This window comes from Bos javanicus, chromosome 16, assembly GCF_032452875.1.
Source record: "Bos javanicus breed banteng chromosome 16, ARS-OSU_banteng_1.0, whole genome shotgun sequence".
NCBI classification, from domain to species: domain Eukaryota; kingdom Metazoa; phylum Chordata; class Mammalia; order Artiodactyla; family Bovidae; genus Bos; species Bos javanicus.
Window position 1 is genome coordinate 62,903,853 of NC_083883.1, and position 22,410 is coordinate 62,926,262.

At 44.2% G+C, this 22,410-nt stretch overlaps 1 protein-coding gene across 1 annotated transcript; it reads left to right on the forward strand.

Moving 5' to 3' along the window:
• The first annotated feature begins 1,737 nt into the window (after window positions 1-1,737).
• LOC133228061 (major histocompatibility complex class I-related gene protein) lies at window positions 1,738-22,079 on the forward strand. Its single transcript, XM_061383392.1, has 6 exons — window positions 1,738-1,927; window positions 13,005-13,265; window positions 13,924-14,199; window positions 15,226-15,501; window positions 16,106-16,207; window positions 19,890-22,079. The coding sequence occupies exons 1-6, from the start codon at window positions 1,873-1,875 to the stop codon at window positions 19,928-19,930; spliced, it is 1,011 nt and encodes a 336-aa protein (XP_061239376.1). The 5' UTR covers window positions 1,738-1,872; the 3' UTR covers window positions 19,931-22,079.
• The last annotated feature ends 331 nt before the right edge of the window (window positions 22,080-22,410 follow it).

The following is a 22,410-nucleotide window of genomic DNA, read 5'->3' on the forward strand; positions in this document are numbered from 1 at the left end:
GAAAGAAAGAGAAGGGAAGGAGGAAGGAAAGGAAGAAATACAAAGGTCCGAGAAGAGAAGGTGCTAGGAGATGCTGACAGTTGTTAAATATCATTATTATTTCATTATTTGGCTTCTTTTTTTTCTTTTGGGAGATGGAGGACACATAATTTTCTGTTGCTCCTAGAACAAATTACTACAAAACTAAGTGCCCTAAAACAACACAGATTTATTCTCTTACAGTTCTGGAGGTCAGGTGTCCAAAAGTGGGTCTCTGGGGCTAAAATGAAAGTGATGGCAGAGTTGTGTTCCTTTTGTAGGCTCTAGGAGAGAATCTCTTCCTTCTCTTTCCAATTCTAGAGACTGTCTCAATTTTATAACACCCTTGAGATTGGACCCACCAGATAATCCTGGATAATCTCCCCATCTCAATATTTTAAAGTCAATTTTATCGCTGAGTCCCTTTTGCCATGCTAGGTAATAAATTCACAGGTTCTAGAAATTAGAATATAGGTATCTTTGGGGTGAGGAAGGGGGTATTATTCCACCTACTGCAGAAGAAAACTGGTATGTTCGACTATCTACCTTGTACGCTGTAAACATAACCTCATCTAAATCTTCAACAAGCCTTGTGAAATATATGCCAGGATTTGCTTTTAAAGTTGAGAAGACTGACGCTGGTAGGGAAGGATGGGGAGAAGGGATAGTTAGGGAGTTTGGGATGGACATGTATATACTGCTATATTTAAAATGAATGACCAACAAGGATGTACCATATAGCACAGGGCACTCTGCTAAATGTTATGTGGCAGTCTGGGGTGGGAGGGGAGTTTGGGGGAGAATGGATACATGAATACGTATGGCTGAGTCCCTTCATTGTTTACCTGAAACTATCACGACATAGCTTGTTAATCAGCTGTACCCCAATACCAAAGAAAAAGTTTTCAAAGCAAAATAGATAAATCGAGGAAACTGAGCCTCAACACAATTTGGGATTCTGCACAAGGTCAAGTAGCTAGGATGCAAACATCCCAGGTCCCTGAGCAGAAGCTCAAGCCAGCCTGCCTGGTGGCCTTGCCTCCACTCATCTCTCCCGCTCACCTCTACATCCTCTCTCCTGTCTGGGCCTGTCCTCCAACTCCCTGAACAAGCTACACTTCTGTTTCCCAGGTCATTGTGTTCTCCTGATGACCAGGTAGTTGTGGCTTTGTGCTGAGGTTTGCTAATCTAGGAAGCCAAGCCAGCTGCCCCTCAGAATCTTCTTAAAGCCCCAGGTCTCCTTTACTCAATGAGCATTTTTGAGCTATTGGGCTGGGGGTGCTAGAGCAGCATGGAAGATAGATGTAAGCTAAAAATGACAAGATAGTCTAGGGGATACATATTATATCAGACATGTGGACTGCAGCATTATAGGAAGCCAGAGCAAGTCCTGGGAACTTTGTGTGAATCTTTCTCATGGATCTTGGGTGAAACCTAAGCTCCAGGGAATAAACAAAGGCTTCTTTTTCTTTTGAGCTCCCTGGGGGACCAGAACTGATTCATCTTTGTGTTCCCTGTGTCTTTCTTATAGCTGTGCTCCATAAATATTTAGAAGTTGGTAACAGGACCAAGATAGGAACAGCAAAAGGAGCAATCAGTGTCTCAGACCAACAAAGGGTTAAAGGTCACTGGGGAAGGCGGTCCTTTCGTTTTCTCTTGCTCTCTATGCTACCTAGCAACTGATGACACCAACATTTCCACTGTTTTGACTGGGAGAGAGACCTTGAATGTCACAGTTGCTGAATCACCAAAAAACGGAGAGAGCCGATACAGTACAAGGTTCTTGAAAGATCAACAGGGACCTGTCAGTGTTATTGTTAAAAGAATCAGAAGAGAAGGATTTTAGAGGGGCTGATGATGCTCCTATTGCCTCTCATCATTGTATTAATGATGAAGCTCAGCGATGCTCGTGAGTACCCCAAGTTCTCTTTACTCTAAACTCCCCAGCTGAGGGAGCCTCTGGGAAACAGTTTGTTTTCCTAAAACTCCTGGTGAAGTGAAGAAGCCAGGGGCAGAAAAGTGTGTTTATTCAACCCAGGACTTGTTGGAGTGATGAACCGGAAAGCTATACAGTTTTCCAGTCTGTGTGCGTAGGATCTTGATGTTGCCCACCTTTTCTGAGGGGTTGAAAGCCATTCTGGAAAGACCCTCTGGATAACTTCCTCATTCCTATTTCCTTTCTGAACGTTGTTCCCTGTCTTTTCTGCTCATGTCTTTTCTTTCACTTTTGTTTTTCCTCCCTACTAGCTTGGTGAGTCTCATGAGGATGTGGTCAGGGTTTCAGGGGCATTGAAGAGTAGAGCAGATCCATTGTTCACGTTTATTTGTTTATCCTCCTCACCACAAGCCCAACCTGTAACACAAGATCCCAGAAAGATAAAACCATGGTTCTGGACTTGTGTACTGAGTGTAAGAGTTATCAACTGAGTAGAAAAAGATTTTCATTGTATGGGGAACCTGTGTTACTAGGGAAGCAGTTGCTTTCTGTTGCCCCAAATACACAAGAAGACTGGTGGGCTGGAAGCAACAGGCTTCTCTGCTCTAAGCAACTGCTTTCTCAGCTAGAGTTCAGCACTCCCAGGGGGTTGCTGGACAACATCTGGGCTACCATCATAGACAACGATGTATGAGCATGATGGGAAGGAGCTCTTTCAAAATATCTGTGTGTTTCTTGATGGCCTACTATGTGATGGCACTTTTGGGGACATGACCATGGACAAGATAGACATAGGTCCTAATTCTATAGAAACTTCTATAGAAAAGTCCTACCATTCAAGTCAGAAATGGGAAAGATTGAAGGTGAAGGTAAGAGACAGAGGATAAAAAGAGGGCAGGAGTGATATTTCTAGAAGGTAAAAAGCCTATATATTGCCTGTATTTGATTCTCAAAGAACTCTCCAATAATATGACCACAATACCCCCTAAATATAATCTTTTATGTGTTGGTCTAACTAACCCTTGTGGCTGAGACAATATCCCCATTTCCCGATGAGGAGATCCAGACCGAGAGAGGTGGACTCAGCTCACATAATGAACAGAGTCTGAAGCACATGCAGGTCTTCCGCCCACAGCCCCTGGCTTTCCCACAAAATCGTAGCGTCTCTGGATGTGGATGCTCCGCACTTTGATAACTGACAGCATGAGAAATAGAACCAGTCGCCTATGAAGGGCAGGTAAGGTCACCTTGTGCTGGCTCTCCTTCTCTTCCGCTGCATCCTTCTCGGCCCTGTGTTGTGTCCCGGGGCGTTGACTGCTACAGGCGACATCACCCGGTCTCTCTCACAGGCTGATTTCTGTTTGGGTTCACCCAATAGGAGACGCGGAGGGAAAGCAATCAGAGCGAAGCGAGGTTGAGGTATTACCTTCTCCTTTTCCCTCTTTCTCTAGTGCCTCTGGTAGTATAATAGCTGTGTCCCTCCACAATATAGTTTTCCATGAATAGCCCCTTTTTCATGGTTCTAGCTACCACTGGGCTTCAGGAACACTATTTGCTCCTCTAATCGCTACAACACTAGGGCTGGTAACGGCTTCTTATAACTGCTAGCTTCTGGGTTCCCTAACATCCCTCATTTGTTCCTGTAACCTTGCTCACAGCTCTGTGTAGAGTCCCTCCACTGAAGTTTCTTCATGTGACTCATCTAGAGTGAAGGCTATTACCTGCCAGGACCCTGACTGAGCACGCTGAGCATTGAGGAGTGCTAATGGAAGGGAGATGGAGTTATGAAAAAGGACTTGGTCTTGTTGATATTTGGACCTAATGCTGGCCCTGAATGGGAGCTTTTAGGGGTGGAAATGCAGGGAGGAGATACCAGAGTGTTTGAGATCACAGAGCAATGTTAAGATCACTCCAGCATCACTTCCAGTGTGGTGTTCTCATTGACTCCTTAGCCTTCAGTAACCTGCTCTTGCCTTTGTACTCCCATAGCTCCTGCTCCCAGTTTTATAGTTTTCTATCTACCAAAATCTCTCAGTCAAGGTTCTCCTTAAAGCGGGGAGAGAGATCTCATTTTTCTCGTTTCCCTCATATGTTCTAGTGACCAATAGGCACTTAATAAACACCTCCTGGGTTTTATGTTCCAAGGTGATGTTTCTAAGAAATTGAAGTGATCTGACTGTATGCCATAGAGCAGGGGTCCTCAACTTCTGGGGCCAAGGTAAGCAGCAGGCAGGTGAGCAAGCAAGCAAAGCTTCATCCATATTTATAGCTGCTCCACATAGCTTGAATTACCACCTGAGCTGACCTCCTGTGAGATCAGCGGCAGCATTAGATTCTCATAGGAACGCTCAAGAACCTGCTGCGAACTATGCATGGGAGGGATCTAGGTTTCTATGAGAATCATCCTGAAACCCTCCCCCACCCCTCGTCATTACCCAGGCTGTGGAAAAGTTGTCTTCCAGGGAACCAATCTGTGGTGCTAAAAAGGTTGGGGTTAGGGTTGGAGAGAACTGCCATAGAGAACTTGGGCAGCAATAATGACTAAATTCATGACTGTGGTTTATTCTGGTTGCAGAATTTGCATGAAAAAGAAAGAGGTTTCCAGCCCGTGGGAAACTGTGAGCTGGTGAGGGGTGGGTGTAATCAGGTGGGGCAGGCATGGGATCTCTCTGGCAGAGCTATATGTGGTTTGTATGGTTGATCCTGAAAAACACCAAGGTCAGTCTCTTGACGTTATTCATAACTCTATGGGTATTTCAATATGCTATATCAATCTGCTTCATGAAGTCCTCCACAGATAAGGATTGATGATAGATAAGTCCCCGGAATTGTCAACTGGGCTAGTGTTAAGAGACAGGCTTGCAAATTATCTGCTAAGAAATGACCTTGAGTTCCAAGAGTTAACATGAGAAAATATGGGCACTTGCTATAGACCTTATTAGACTCCAGTCTGTTTCCATGGAGCTGTTGCCAAGGTACATGCAGTAGAAATTTCTCCAAGATACTGTTTTACTCCCCTAAGGCCCTCTTCTTAGTTGACATTGAATCTATCTAAATCCGAGAAATTCAACTAATTTGTAGATTTTCTTCTGACTAGTGGGAATATTTGTCTATTCTTACTAAAACCCATTGACCTCAGTCATCCTCACTAGAGGATTCCCAAGGTCTCAAAGGAAGGGGCCTAGGTTAAAGAGAAAACACATGACTTTTTAAATACTTGCTTTATGAAACCCAAATTGAGACAGATGATAAAGAACATTCTTTCTGATGGCCAAGTTTATATTTATTATGGAAAACTTTTCAAGAGTATGAGTACCAAATCACATTTTGTTACAACTTCAATGAATCATTTTATAAGAATAGAATTCATAAAATTGTAATTCTTCTGGGAAATAGGAGACCTGTGGTCATCATCGTATACAGAGAGTACTGGGGGAAAAAACCATCAGGGCTCATTCATTCATTCTCTGAAGGTTTATATGGCTCACAGTAGACCTTGCTATTCCTCAAACACATGGAATGGGCAACTTTCTGGAGGACTTGGGCTTGTTGTTCTGCCTGGAAGGTTCTCCTAAGCTGACTTCCTTTCTCCATTCACATCTCTGCTCAAGTGCCACCTGCTGAGATAGCCTTTCCTGGTCCCTCTAACCTATAAGATCATCCCTCTTCACATTCTATTTTCCTTGTTTTTTTCTTTTTTTTAAATTAGTTTTTCTCTTTTTAAATTTTCTTTTTTCAGTATCTTTTTCTCCATTTAAAAAAATTTTGTTTATTTTTGTGTATATTTCCTTTCCCTTCTTTATTTCTCTTCAAAACCCTTGTCAGCAGCTGATCTTGTGTTATACACTTAGCTACTGCCAGTCTTCCTTCTAGAAAGGAGTTCAGATAGCTGGGACATTGATGTGTTCATTGCTGTATTCCTAGCAGTTAGGACTGTGCCTACTGGAAGTTCAGAAAAGCATAAAATTTAAAAGGGACACTGGTAACCTCCAAAGGGTAGCCTTAAAAGAGTAACTTAAAAGTCAAACCGCCACATTCAGCACTTCCTGGCCCTCAACAAGTTTCTGTAGTGAGAGGAGTTGTTAGGAGAGACTGGCAGTTCTTGAAGTGTATAGAGCCACCCACATCACTGCATAGTTGGACTAGTGTCCAAAGGCCCTCTTAACTAAAAATATCACCCTCCACTTCTCCCTCTCATTCCCACGATGCCTGAAATTCCAGAGAGTAGTTCCCAGGAATTATAATCATTTTGACTGTGTTAAGACATAGGGGCATTTGGGAGGGCCAACAAATAATTGGGGCTTTGTTGAACTGGTCATCCAGTCAGGACTCACAGCCAGTTGTAGGAAGGTCTCAAGTCTGGTTCCCCTGGGACAGGAAAATCTGGGATTAGTGAGTCATCCTTGACACAAGAGGGCGGGAGAGAGCAATGGTGAGCCTGGTGAGGAGCCTGAAACAGAGCCTGGGATGGGGAAGGGCCTCTGCTTCTGAACAGCTGGGCAGTCTAAGGCAGAGAGGCTTCCTGCTTGACAGGTCAGAGGGAAATTCTTGGGCCCTCTACTTATGGATTCTAAGGATGATATTGGACAATTTTCTTCATCTCTCTGAACCCATTCCTATCTGTGAAATGGGAATGTTAAGAAAGTGAAAAGTGTTAGTCAGTTAGTTGTGTCCAACTCTTTGCAGCCCCATAGACTGTAGCCCACCAGGCTCCTCTGTCCATGGGATTCTCCAGGCAAGAATACTGGAGTGGGTAGCCATTCCTTCTCCAGGGGATCTTCCAACCCAGGAATCAAATCCGGGTTTCCCACATTGCACACGGATTCTTCACTGTCTGAGCCACCAGGGAAGCCCTGGGAATTTTAAGATCTACCTCAAAGGGTTGCAGGGCTTCTCAGGTGGCTCAGATGGTAAAGAATCTGCCTGCAATGCAGGAGGCCCTGTTTCAATCCCTGGGTTGAGAAGATCCCCTGGAGAATGGACTGGCTACCCACTCCAGTATTCTTGCCTGGAGAATTCCATGGACAGTGGAGCCTGGTGGGCTACAGTTCATGGGATCATGAAGAGTTGGGCACAACTGAGTGACTGAGCACACACACACACATAAAAGGTTGTATTGAGAAGTAAATATAATTCATGTTTATCCAAGACTTAGCATGGTAGCTATCACATGGTTTGCACTCAAGAAATAAGCGTGGTTCTGAGGGTTATGACTCAGATTTCACTGTGCTCCATGGTGCATGGAAGGCCTAACTTCATAGCGGGTTTTCCATCTCCTCCTTGTGGCATTTCTGGATCCCTTCATGGAAGACCAGGATGTCTCTCCTAGTTGCTGGAACATTCCATTGGTGCCTCTTTTGTGGCACTTACTGCTTGCTGCCATATGTCCCTGTATTGTATTTATTTTTGTCACATTCTTTGGCTCTCCAATAGGCTTCCCTGATGTCTCAGCTGGTAAAGAATCCACCTGCAATATGGGAGACCTGGGTTCAATCCCTGGGTTGGGAAGATCCCCTGGAGAAGGGAAGGGCTACCCACTCCAGTATTCTGGCTTGGAGAATTCCATGGATTGTATAGTCCATGGGGTTGCAAAGAGTTGGACATGACTGAGCGCCTTTCACTTTCATTTTCACTTTGGCTCTGCAATAATACTGTAAATTCCTGGAGGAAAAGAACTGGTGTCTGATCTGTCTTTCCCTTCCTGACATTGCCTCACAATTCCTCTTACATGGTAGAAACTCAAATATCAATTGCCCTCATGGATGACTATCTGAAAATACGTTAGCAGTTATTGTCATTTCCACAGCCTTTTGTCAAAATGGTCCAGCTAGTTCATCTACAGGCTAAAATGAACATAATTTAAGATGTAGAGTCACCACTATATTTGGTCTGATCGCTGTTCAGTTGTGTTGTTCAGGCTTTTCAGCAACGTCTATCAGAGGCTGTTGGGACAGAGCTGCCTCTTTGAGAAGCAGCTTGACTGGCCTAGACAGAAGACCAAATTCAAAATTGTAGATTTCAGTCCACTAATTGGATTGATGCTGATAATCTGTTCATGGAAAGGGAGAGAAAAACCCAATTTGTAATTATTGGAACAAGAAGAAAGAATCAGAAGGTCAGAATGAATCATATGAAATTGCCATTTTGGTAGATCAAAACTAGTCCAATAGAGGTCTTTTCAAATGATTCAACCTTCATAGTTATATGGAAATCTAATCATCCAGACAGCATATCCATAGGAATATAACCTATCACAAGATCTAATGTATCATGAGAGAAAGAGTACCATGAATTTTCTCCTGTTTTTTCTGTTCTGAGTTACTGACTTAACATCTGTCAACCAACTTCCCATCACAGCTGAGGTAACATTTTAGAAGCCCAAGTAAGGAGCAAGCATGGCTCATACCTATGGATACGCCAGATGGGTAACTGGGTGCGTGGCAGGGGAAGGGGACCAGGCTGTGATGTCCTGGAGCAGAGCCACAGCTTGACTGCACGAGGCTGGATGGGCAGGCGACTGGCAGATGGAGGCCAGCCTTTAGGGGCAGAGCACCCTGTGAAGTCAGGGCTGGCTGGTGGAGAAAAACTGCTCCGAAACCAGGAACAAGACTCGGAGATTGGAGAAAAGGGCATTCCACTGTCCTTGGACAGCTGGCAACAGGCCATGTGTCTCTCTGTTGACCTCTAAACTCTGGATTATGCAAATCTTTATGAAGTTACATTTTTGTAAGAAAGTGAAATTACATGGATTGTAGATATTATGTATTGAGATGATGTCAGTGATACTCATTTAGAATAAATAACCCCATTGAGCAGTAATACCCCAAGTTGGTAATACTATTTTTTTTGTTTGTTTTTTGGCATCTACCAGGCACGCAGACCCCAGATGTCATAGAAGGAAACCCAGTTTCCGAGGGAAGTTCTATATGTCAATGACATAGTCTCTTTTTAAAATCCTTCCTCCCTCTCTCTCATTCTTTGTCTGGGATTTGATTTCTATGAGGCTTTTTGCTATCGGAAGCGTGGAAGCAATTCCTACCTATTTCTTTTCCCCTCACCCCCTCAGCTCCAGCCCCAGGCCTCACTGCTTTTCCCAGAATGTGCCAGGTTGACCTTTCCTTGGGGCCTTTGTACAAAATCCCCCTGCCTGGACCGCAGTCCCCAGACATCTGCCTGGCTCCCTTGTTCCCTGCAGGCACTTGTTCAAAGTCTTCTCAGACCAGCTTTCCCTAACTTCCGCTGTTTAGAATTACATTGCTTAGTCCTCTTTGCACCTTTATTTTTATCCACTGCACTTTTTAAATGACGGGTTATATGTATTTATTTTATATTGTCTGCCTTCCTTGTGTCCTCCCATTAGGATGTAGGCTCCAGAAGGGCAGACATTTTCACCTGTTTTGTATGTAATGTGTTCAGAGTCCAGAACAGTGCCTAGCACGGAGAAGGTACTCACATGTTTGTTGAGTACTCAGATGGAGACTAAGAAAGTGTGAGAAAATGTTCATGACTTGCTCTTCCTTTTGCCTTCATCTTTGAGCAATTGCATAATCTGCGGAGAAACCACAAAACCTTTCCAGATGTGGAGAAATAGAACCGTTTGCAAAATCGGTTGCAGATTCCACCATATTACACCTTTTGCAGACTCTAGGCTGGATGTAAATTAGATTTCAGCTCTGCTTCCCATTCACCAGCTTGCACCTTATGAAAAGTATTTTTTAAAGTATAAGTTCCTGGGAATTCCCTGGGAATTATAATTTAATTTTATAAAACTAAAATTTTATTTTATTTTATTAAAATTTCTATTTTAAAGTTTAAGTCCAGTGGTTAGGACTTGGAGCTCTCACTGCTGGGGTCCTGGGTTGGACCCCTGGTCAGGGAACTAAGATACCCATGTGGTGAGGCCAAAAATGTTTTTAAAATAAAGCATAAGTTTGAAGTTAAATTGATTCGCATTCATTCCAGCATAATTAATTATTTTGAAGCATAAAAATAGTGTTTTGCAAACAATTTACAAATACCTACAAATATTTAAGTTCCAACCATGCGCTAGGCTCCCTGTGCTAGGCCTTGTAGGAAATACAGAAGGAAGAAGCTAAATTCCAGTTCTTAAGTATCTTAGGACTGAGAAGTGGGTAGAAAGTGAACAAAGATAAGAGAATAGAAGGCAGAATATGGAACTATTGTTTCGGGGATAGAGTTTATGCCTCTGCTTTATCCTCACTCTTGTTTTCATAAGAACCAACACTTTTGTGATGGTCTTATGTCCAGTCTCAGAGGTTTTCACTGGGTTGCCTCCCCATTCCAGCCCCCACCGCCACGGGAAGGGAGAGGGGTGGGGAATAAAAGGTCAAAGCGGTACGGAGGGACCATGGGGCCTTTATGCTCCGCCCAGGCCTGGGGGAGAACAGCCTCCATCTTGCTCAGCAGCACAGCTGACATGCAGGATACTACCTCCAGGGAGGGGGCCCATGGGACATGGGTGCTGCCCAAAACTGCTCCCACCCCAGCTGGAGGAGCAGAGAGAAAGAAAACTGAGAAAGAAAGAAAGAAAACTGGAGGATCCTGCAGGTTACAGAACTGGTGCAATTGGTTGGAAGGGGCCGGGGCTGAGTAGGCCTGATTCGGCCTCAGGGAATCCTGCTGCTGCTGCTGCTGCTGCTGCTAAGTCGCTTCAGTCATGTCCGACTCTGTGCGACCCCATAGACGGCAGCCCACCAGGCTCCCCCGTCCCTGGGATTGAGGTGAGGGTTCCCTGGCCTTGGGGAGGCCTGTTCTAAAAGACAGTCTGCACAGTGTGGATTCTTTCATAAACAGCTTTAGAAAAAGTTATAGCCAGACGTGCATGCACAAAAATGAACCCAACCATTTTGTGAACTGTTTTGTTTGTTTGTTTGTTTGTTTGTTTTGACTTTTTTCTTAAACATATATTTAAAATGAAGAGGAAGGAGTAAACTTCATTAAGTTGCGTTCAACCTGGGGGTCAGCCTGACCCCCATCTGAGGTTCTCCACAGCGACCAAGGCCGTGCCTGAAGATCTGAGCCTTCACAAAGGGGACAACAGTGGGATGAGCTACCTGGAAAAAACTGGGGGAAATGGTGTCTAGGGCAGCTCTTAGACACATACAAGAGAAGCCGTGGATGTGGCTCCACCTTTTAGAGGGCCCTGCTCCAACAACTCCCTTATCCACATCCTTCCCCACAGAGCAAGCGTCCATGAGGCCAAGTGGAGGTGCTTGCCCTGGGTCTGCACCTCACCACAGGTATCTGGAACCTGCAGCTCTCTGCCCAGATGACTCAGGGCTGCTTGAATTTACATGGGCCTCTTCCTTTGGTCCATCCTCCTAAGGATGGTAAGGCCTCTGCTAAGTCCAAGAGGTGGCAAAGAGGCAGTGTTTATAGATGGAGCCTGAATGAGAGAGCACCAGGCCCTTAGCAGAGCTGGGGGGACTTGGGGAAGGTAGAGAAGGAGGTGGGTCTCAGGCTAAGGCCCAGGGGCTGGAGGATGGAGGCTACCTTTCTCTGCGCCACCACCAAGTCAGATTTTTGAATTTGAACTTGGGCTTTGAGGTCATATGAAGGGATATTTGTCAACGTAGGGAGAGTAGAACATACTAAACAGTTCGTTAGCTTGATTTATCCCTGTAAGATATTTGGGCCTCTGGCATGTGGGCCTCCTCTGATCTCTTGACACAGCCTTGCAAATATCAGGGCTGGTCTTGGGGGCTGTCTTTAGAGATGCGTTTTGCTGACTGGGGAGGATGTTGATGGGTCAGGATGGCAGGAGGTAACAAGATAAAAGGCCTAGAGATGGGCATTTCCAGACAACACTGAGCAGAGCCTGGGAAGAAAGCCACCGTGCTGCGTGTCTTCTCCCCGCCAGCTTTTTGGCAGGACATGGAGGACCTTGGTTTCCTTGGTCTCAGCTCTGCTTACCTCTTAGGTGTCATTTCTCCTCTCCTCTGTGATGCTTGCTGAGCTCCAGCATCCTAGGCCACTGGTTCCCGCAGTGAGCCCCGCTCTCCTAGCCTCTGTCTGTACAAATTGTTTTCTGTTCTGCTCCTACTGTCTGTCCTCTCTCCTATGTCCCTGCTCAGCCTCATTCCCTGCTCACCTCCTCCCCATCCCAGGATCTCCCCTAAGATGTATCTTCTCTAGAAAGTCTTCCCTGAAGGCCCACGCCCTGCACTGACCCCATTATGACACCATCCCATTCCTTCCAGACTGCACTGTCTCCACCAGACGTGGAGCTTCCTGGTTGACATGAGAGAAGTTCAGTGCAAAAGCAGCAGAGAAAGTCATGCAGTTTTATTTCATCTTAGCCGGCTTTTGACCATTAGGGACTATGACAATTCTTACAGTGAGGTTTGGCTAGAAGAAAAAAGTAGAGAAAGAATAGGAAGATGGTTTTCAGAGTTGGTTTGATATAATAGACAAAGCATTTTTAAAATTTTGCTTTTTAAAATTTGAAAATTAAATTTTTTAAGAAAAAATTTAAAATTTTCCTTGGGAGGCCTGAGTCTTTATGTGGGTTCTCACTGTGGGTCTGTCGAGCAGACTAACCAACCCGGGGTGTGTGTGTGTGTGTGTGTGTGTGTGTGTGTGTACACGCGCATGTGCATGCACAGCAGTGAGATAGGGCCCTCATTTATCACCCTAGAGCCTCTGCTGGTGAAACCTGGGCGTTGGTTGTCAGGGTTTTCAAACCCTCAGAATCCCTCAGGGATAGATCTCCCTGGAGGGGCCAGTGAGTGGCCCTGGGCCCCTCCCCAAAAGACCAGAGCACTTAACTTCACCTACAAGTTGAGTTACGCGTAAAAATGTTCAACCTGAACAAAAAAGGCTCCAAGTCTTGGCTAAAGCTCTGAAGTCCTTTCCAGGTCGAAGTTCCTGGGGTTCTGTGATTCCATAAGAGGAAGTAGCAGCTGGGTCCCCGAAGGAATGGGTGCAAATGAACACGGAGGACTATCCTGAGGTTTAGACGGAATCTAGCAGCTTATGGATCTGGATCAGCCATGACCCTAAATATCTGCCTTCTCTGCCTCTCTCGCAGGGACTCACTCTCTGAGATATTTTCGCCTGGGCATTTCAGAGCCTGGCTATGGGATCCCTGAATTTATTTCAGCCGGGTATGTGGATTCTCATCCCATCACCATGTACAGCAGTGTCTCCCAGCTGAAGGAGCCGCGGGCCCTGTGGATGGAGGAAAACCTGGCGCCTGATCACTGGGAGAGGTATACACAGCTGCTGCGGGGCTGGCAGCAGGCGTTCAAGGTGGAACTGAAGCAGCTGCAGCGTCACTACAATCACTCAGGTGGTGAAGGCAGCAGGGATGAGCACGTTCCATCCCTAGCCCCCAAGCCGGTAGAGGCCCCTGGGCTGACAGTGGCTGTGAGCTGAGCTACCTTCTTTTGGCAAAGCTCAGGCAATCTTGTCACTGGGGTTCAGTGCCTGCCATCTGTCCTGTGCCTCTTCCACATTGTCTGTTTCTTCCCCAGGACCCCATGTGCCCCCACGTCCCTGTCCCATCTTCATTCAGGCTGCTGACCTGCATCTCCTCCTAAATCTAGCCGTTGCGTGTCTTATTTCCAGGCCTAATGAAATGCTTGCTTATGGGCAATGACTTACTACATTAACTTTCCCCGGGGATACTTCTGGCTCCTGGGTATCTCTCCCTCCTCCATTGCAGTAAAAAGTGTATCAGTTAGTTGTTCCCAATATAGGATAACTCCACAAGGCAGGAATTATCATACTCCTTTGACATGCAGTAGGTACTCTGTAGATACCTATGTATAGGTGGGCTTATATCACAGGAACTTTCTGGAGACTCAGTGATGCCATGCCAGGCCTGTGCAGTAATGTATTCTGGGGTAGAAGATGCTTCCAGCCATGCCCCTAGTCAGATCATCCGGGTACCCACCTTTACATCCCCCTGTCAACCCCTCCCTTCCTGCCATTCATGTGTCTTCCAGGGTTTCACACTTACCAGAGAATGATTGGCTGTGAGTTACTGGAGGATGGAAGCATCACGGGATTTCTCCAATATGCGTATGATGGACAGGATTTCCTTATCTTCAATAAAGATACCCTGTCCTGGATGGCCATGGATAATGTGGCTGACATCATCAGGCGGGCATGGGAGGCCAATCGGCATGAGTTACAATATCAGAAGAATTGGCTGGAAGAAGAATGCATTGCTTGGTTAAAGAGATTCCTGGAGTATGGGAAAGATGCCTTACAAAGAACAGGTAAAGAGGAGGGGGAACTCCTTGTCCCCACATCCTCAGAACTAGCAGTTTCATACGTAACAGTCCTCTAATTTAGCTTTTAGCCATCCTTTTCTGAAGTCTGTTTTGTTAGTTGGGCTACAGTGACCTGTAACTTCCTCATGAAAACTTTCCCTAGTTACCTTTTTATCAGCATTTTAACAACACTCAGCAATTCTACTTGTTTTGAGTGGAGTATGTCCAGGGACCCTTCCTTTTGGGGGATTCAGTGAGATAAATCCTCCCATCTCCTGTTAATGATAAGTTGGGTAATATTGGGTTGGCCAAAAAGTTCATCTGGGTTTTCCTGAATGAACTTTTTTGGCACCCCCTGCCCAGTAGTTTGGGAGGTAATGCAATTCTTCAAGCTTTGTAGTAACCAAGAGATCATACAACACCAGGATGAGTAAAAATCTGAAATTAGAAAAAAGACACACAGAGGGTCTTTGCTTACCTTAAGAGGTTAGGATAAGATTCCTTTCAGTAAAAAACTCCTCTTATACATCAAAGATATGATTCAGTTGGTCAACTTTTAGTTAACAAAGAACTTTTCATGCATGATCTCATTATTCAAAATGAATTATGTCTGTATCATGCTGTGGGAAACTCCCAGACACGATGTGCCTTTTCCCACAGGAGTGATGTTTAATAGTGGGGCTTTCCAGAGCTATGGCAGCCCCTTGGGGAGGCACCTGGACTACAGGTATGAATATGGACTCTCTGTTCAAGCACATCGGTTTTGGAGGCAGTTGACTGGAGTTTGTTTCAATTCTCCCACTCACTAGCTGAATACTTATTTTCATTTTAATGGTTTCAGGTAACAGAAATCTGCTCAAATTGGCTTTAGATCAAAGAATTTGTTATTGGTGAACCTGGGTTCTGGGTTATTCTTATTTTTATATGTTTCCTGCAATGAAGAAAATTGGGAAATGCAGTTGCTGTTTTCTAGTATTGTGCACTCAGTACATAAGATACTTCTATTTTAACTTGAACTTCTTTTTTTTCTAGAGCCCCCCAAAGTCAGAGTCAATCACAAAGAAACTTTCCCAGGGATTACAACTCTTTACTGCAGAGCTTATGGCTTTTACCCCCCAGAAATTTCCATTAATTGGATGAAAAACGGGGAAGAAATTGTCCAAGATACCGATTATGGAGGCATTCTTCCCAGTGGGGATGGGACCTATCAGACTTGGGTGTCTGTTGAGCTGGATCCTCAGAATGGTGACATTTACTCCTGTCACGTGGAGCATGGGGGAGTCCACATGGTTCTTCAGGGTTTCCAGGGTAAGGCTGGGGTTGTGGCTGTCTGGGGAGTGAGACCGAGGAAAGGTGGTGAGCAGGAACCGTGGATCACTGCGTGCTTTAGAATAGGTCTGTTAAGTCAGAGGTTCTCTCAACTTTTTGGTCCTAGGGCTCCTTTATACTCAAAAAATTATTGAGGACCCCAAAGAGCTTTTGTTTATATAAGTTATATCTATTTCTATTTACTGTATTGCAAATTAAAAAAAATTTTTTTTAAGTAAACACTAGAAAACATAGCATTCTATTTGCTGTCAGAGTGATAATGTCATCTCATATTGTGTGGCCTCTAGAAAATTACCCTGTGCCCATGTGAGAGATGGAGATTTAAAAAAGCGGGGGGCGGGGAATCATGAGTTAGATCTCATTGACTCTCTGATTGGGTCTTGAGGACACCTGGGGCATTCAGACCATACTTTGGGAACAGCTGTTCCTGTTTCAGATTATTCTCCACAGAGCTGTGAAGAAGTCACAGTAAGAAAAGTAGTATTGGGCTTCTTGATGATCACAGGAAAAAAGTCCCCAAAAGATAACATAGAAGAGCAGGAGGACACGTGGATTTTTTCCTCCCTTATTTGCTTACTTTCAGAATCGGAAACTATACTTCTCGTGGTGAAAGCTGTTGGGTTCATTGTCCTCGCCATTGCCCTGGCTGGAGCTGGCATCCTAGCCTGGCGAAAGAGGCCCCGAGGTAAGAGGCGCGTGGAAGGATCCTGGGGATGAAGACTGTCTCTCCACAGCTCCAGAGTTTTATTTTCTGCACCTGCTACTCCAAGCTCCCTTTAGAACTGGGTTTGGCCTCATTTTGTACCATAGGACCCGAAACACCTCTCTCAGCATATAGGGAACACACACCATGGATGATGCTTGCAAGGAGAGTGGTCTGTTTCCTAAGTGGTGCCTGATGTCAACAAAGTGGTACAGTTCCTGTCCGGGTGGACTGTCCTTTGTGCAGTTGGTTCAGAGAAGATATGGTGACATTGATTTGTCTTTTTCCAAATGATCTCATTATTGTTAATTACTACTGACCTTTTAAAAATAATTTATTAGAATTGGAGGCTAATTACTTTACAATATTGCAGTGGTTTTTGCCATACATCGACATGAATCAGCCATGGGTGCACATGTGTCCCCCCAGTCCTGAACCCCCCTCCCCCTCCCTCCCCACCCCATCCCTCTGGGTTGTCCCAGAGCACCGGCTTTGAGTGCCCTGCTTCATGCATCTAACTGACACTAGTCATCTATTTTACATATGATAGTATACATGTTTCAATGCTAATCTCTCAAATCATCCCACACTACTGACTTTTGAGAGGATTTTGTCCTTTGTTTTTCCCATCTTGACAAACATTCTGTCACAATCACGTGGAAGTCCTTTTTCTTCTCCTTTTTTTTTTTCTTTTTTGGTCTGCACTGGGTCTTTGCTGCAGCACCCAGACTTTCTCTGGTTGCAGCACTTGGGCTCAGTTGCCCCGTGGCACGTGGGATCTCGTTTCCCGACCAGAGATTGAATCTGCATTCCCTGCATTGAGAGGTGGATATTTAATCAGTGGACCACAAGGGAAATCCCTGCTTTTTCTTCTAATTCATCTTGCAACCCATGAAATGTGGAAGAGTAGGTACCTTCAGAAAATGGAACTCAGGGTAAGAAAAAGTGAAAGGAGAAATGAGACATATAGGTTCTTGGTACCCAGGGAAAAACTTCATCCATTCCATAAACATGTATTAAATGCCTCCTGTGTTCTAGGGATTGTATTAAATGCTGGGCTATCACAATGCAAAAGACAGACACAATCCCTGTTAGAAAGCTTACAGTCTAGTCTTGCAAAGGTCATTTCCCACCTCTGGCTTCACTAGGTGCTCAAGTTGATAAGAGCATAATATTGATGAGCCCTGGATTATGGGTTTGAACCCAGTTGTGGGTCAGGAATTTGGCTGTACTTCATAGCCATAGTATCACCCAATTCAGGTGATACTGTTCAAAGTGTGCTATTAGTTAAACGAAACACCAACCCTGTACAAGAAAATTAACTCAGAGTTAATGGATCATTGTTTTCTTTATAAAAAGTATAGTTCTAACCCGAATCTAACAAGTGATAACCGCTGAAGCAAAAAAAATTTTTTTCTTCTTTTCTTATAATGATACACCTCTCTCAAGGATGATATGCACTGTGATTTCCTGCTCTTTTATCTTGTGGAGTTTGTGAATTTGAGTTGAAGTTTCTCAAGAAGTAAGAGAATCTTGACAAGTAGGCTAAAAATGTTTCTCAGAGTTTCAGTTCAGTTCAGTTCAGTCGCTCAGTCGTGTCTGACTTGTTGCGACCCTGTGGACTGAATCACACCAAGCCTACCCATCCATCACCAACTCCTGGAGCTTATGCAATCTTATGTCCACTGAGTCAGTGATGCCATCCAACCATCTCATCCTCTGTCATCCCCTTCTCCTCCTACCTTCAATCTTGACCAGCATCAGGTCTTTTCCAACAAGCCAGTTCTTCCCATCAGGTGGCCAAAGTATTGGAGATTCAGCTTCAGCATCAGTCCTTCCAATGAATATTCAGGACTGATTTCTTTTAGGATGTCCTGGTTGGATCTCCTTGCAGTCCAAGGGACTCTCAAGAGTCTTCTCCAATGCCACAGTTCAAAAGCATCAATTCTTCAGCGCTCAGCTTTCTTTATAGTCCAACAACATCCATACATGACTACTGGAAAAACCATAGCTTTGACTAAATGGATCTTTGTTGGCAAAGTAATGTCTCTGCTTCTTAATATGCTGTCTAGGTTGATCATAGCTTTTCTGCCAAGGAGCAAGTGTCTTTTAATTTCATGGCTGCAATCACCATCTGCAGTGATTTTGGAGCCCCCCCAAATAAAGTCTCTCACTGTTTCCACTGTTTCCCCATCTATTTGCCATGAAGTGATGGTACCAAATTCCATGATCTTAGTTTTCTGAATGCTGGGTTTTAAGCCAACTTTTTCACTCTCCTCTTTCACTTTAATCAAGAGGCTCTTTAGTTCTTATTCACTTTCTGCCATAAGTGTGGTGTCATCTGCATATCTGAGGTTATTGATATTTCTCCCGGCAATCTTGATTCCAACTTGTGCTTCATCCATTTCTTATGATGTACTCTGCATATAAGTTAAATAAGCAGGGTGACATTATAGAGCCTTGACACACTCCTTTCCCGATTTGGAACCAGTGTGTTGTTCCATGTCCAGTTCCAACTGTTGCTTCTTGACCTGCATACAGGTTTCTCAAGAGGCAGGTCAGGTGGCCTGGTATTCCCATCTCTTTAAGAATTTTCTACAGATTGTTGTGATCCACACAGTCAAAGGCTTTGGCATAGTCAATAAAGCAGAAGTAAATATTTTTTTTCTGGAACTCTTGCTTTTTCTATGATCCAACGGATGTTGGCAATTTGATCTCTGGTTCCTCTGCCTTTTCTAAATCCAGCTTGAACATCTGGAAGTTTACAATTCACGTACTGTTGAAGCCTGGCTTGGAGAATTTTGAGCATTACTTTACTAGCATGTGAAATGAGTGCAATTGTGCGGTAGTTTGAGCATTCTTTGGTATTGCCTTTCTTGGGGACTGGAATGAAAACTGAGCTTTTCCAGTCCTGTGGCCACTGCTGAGTTTTCCAAATTTGCTGGCATATTGAGTGCAGCACTTTCACAGCATCATCTTTTAGGATTTGAAATAGCGCAACTGGAATTCCATCACCTCCACTAGCTTGTTCATAGTGATGTTTCCTAAGGCCCACTTGACTTCACATTCCAGGATATCTGGCTCTAGGTGAGTGACCACACCATCATGATTATCTGGGTTGTGAAGATCTTTTCTGTATAGTTCTTCTGTGTATTCCTGCCACCTCTTTTTAATATCTTTTGCTTCTGTTAGTTCTGTACCATTTCTGTCCTTTATTGTGCCCACCTTTGCATGAAATGTTCCCTTGGTATTTCTGATTTTCTTAAAGAAATCTCTAATCTTTCCCATTATGTTGTGTTCCTCTAATTCTTTGCATTGATCACTGAGGAAGGCTTTCTTATCTCTTCTTGCTATTCTTTGAAACTCTGCATTCAGATGCTTATATCTTTCCTTTTCTCCTTTGCCTTTTGCTTCTCTTCTTTTCACAGCTATTTGTAAGGCCTCCTCAGACAACCATTTTGCCTTTTTGCATTTCCTTTTCTTGGGGATGGTCTTGATCACTGCCTCCTGTACAACATCCTGAAACTCCGTCCATAGTTTTTCAGGTATTCTGTCTATCAGATCTAATCCCTTGAATCTCAGAGTTTACTGAGCACTGTATAATTTATTTTTGAGCTATAAGGAAAATGCACACATATCTGACTACAAACTCTTTTTCTTTCAGGGAAAAACAAAGTCATCTACCTTTCTACACCAGAACACTGATGGGAGATGGCTGCTTTCCAACTGTCTCTTCTCTAGGAACCATGGCCTCCTCTGTCCCATATGGACTTAAGCCTAGCACTTAAAGCTCTTGATAACAGCTGCAACAGACACGGATATTACAGGATTACGCATTTGTAATCTATGTACATTTCTACACATGGCAGAAAAATAGGAGCTACAAAATTCTTTGGCTCTAAATTAAAGACTGTCAGGTATCAGGCTCTTTTGATGGAATCTTTTAGAATGTGCATGCTAAGTTGCTTCAGTCGTGTCTGACTCTTTGCCATCCTATGGACTGTAGCCTGCCAGGCTCCTCTGTGCATAGGATTCTCCAGGCAAGAATACTGGAGTGGGTTGCCCTGCTCTCCTACAGGGGATCTTCCCCACCCAGGGATTGAACCCACCTCTCTTACATCTCCTGCATTGGCAGGCAGGTTCTTTACCACTAGTATCCTTTATCACATTTCCTCTAAATACATCTGCTCTTCTGACACATTTCCTTACATCCCACTTGTCAACAGTGGTTTGCAGGTAGATTAGAGAACCTCAGGGCTGGGAAAAACCTTCAATCCAAGGCCAGAAATGTTTTCTCCAGTGCCTTTGCCTTGAGCATCTAGCCTCCACTTGAATTCCACCAATGATGGGCACCTCACTATATCATAAAAGGCTTTTCTCTTCTTTCAGGAAAATGTTTACTATGCAAAAGCTGTGGGTGCCATGACTGTGACCCTACAGACAGGTGGGACCATTCCATGAGGACAGTCAGTGAGTTTCTACAACAGCTTGTGAATGGTGGGATCATTTTATACCTTTCCTGGCCTAAGAGGAAGCAGAAGGGCCCTGTTCTTATGGCAGCTCTGCCTGGTAGTTGGGCATCTTGGAAATATCCCTTGTCAGATCTGTCCTTCTGTCTTATATGGGAAAGTAAGAAAAATAATAACCAGACATTATCACCATCAGTGGAAATACAGAAACATGAACCCAACTGCCATCTTTTAATGTAAAAATGATAGTATGTCCCAGAAGAGGATTCAGTTCTAATTTCTACCGTTCCTCTATAGGTTTATTGTAGATGGGCTCAACTCACCTTTATATATGTGCTTTTTCTCTATACATCTGCACTGGGAATAAACAGAAGTCCCATTGTGAGAATTAGGATTCCCTTGATCCTCCTTACTCTTTCCAGCCTCTTAAAATCCTCACCATCACGTACCCCTCATCCTGCCCCTGTGTGGCCACTGGTCTTCTGGTTGACCGTCAGTTCTATATTCATCTGTCCCACTTCACCGACCCTGTCCGACCACACACCTCAGCTCTGAGGTTGGCGGACCCAACTTTGACAGCTGACTTTAAACGTGTACATAGACTTGACCTTTGCTCTTTCTCGACTGTGACATTTGCCTCCGGCTTTAATCATACAGTTACAGGTACAGATATTCTCAGTGTGCCAGGGCTATTCCTTGCTCCACTGTCCCCACCTCCTTCCATGGATGAAGCTCCCACCCCTCGTTTCTTTCCTGGCACCAGCCGAGTTGCATAAGAGCACATTTGTGTTTGTTTATTTTGCTTTTAGGGTTGCCATGGGCGATTTCCATACCATCTTTTAAGCAGCGTTGCACTGTGAAGAGAGCAGCTTTATTTCTGGAATGGTTTCTTCTTACAATTAGAATAGTTAGGGACTCAATATATTTTGAATGGACACTTACAGTGATTCAGGTGCTATATCTATATAAATGTCTTGTCTCTCCACTGCACAGTACTCTCATCAAAGATGTTAATAGTCAAAGCCTTTTTGTGTTGCCAGAGCCTTGCCCGACACTTAACATGTAATAAAAATGTCTGTATGGATGAAGAGGAAAAGGCAGAGGCAAGGATGTGGTGAGGAGACATCCAGTAACACACCAGCAGCATCTCTGTTTATCCCTTGGGGATTTTATAACATAAAGAGAGTTATCATATAAATGTAATATAAAGGGATGATTTTGTACCTTTGTTTTACAAGTGGCTCAAGATTACATTATTTCTTGATAATTTTGGACCTCTTGCTTCATTAGCTCATATTTGTTGATTACAGATGCTCAGCTATTGGAATCTATGAAATATTTGATAACCTAATTAAACATTAAAAACAACTGTGCTATCACCACAATCATCTTTTGACTTTGGATTGTCTTTACTTGGGTGTCGTTTGTAACTCAGCTGGCAAAGAATCCACCTGCAATGCAGGAGACCCCGGTTCAATTCCTGGGTCAGGAAATTCCCCTGGAAAAGGAGTAGACTATCAACTCCAGTATTCTTGGGCTTCCCTGGTAGCATAGACAGTAAAGAATCTGCCTGCAATGTGGGAGACCTGGGTTTGAACCCTGGGTTGAGAAGATCCCCTGGAGGAGGGCATGGCAACCTACTTCAGTATTCTTGCCTGGAGAATCCCATGGACAGAGGAGCCTGGCGGGCTACTATCTGAGTTAAGAATAGTGGAT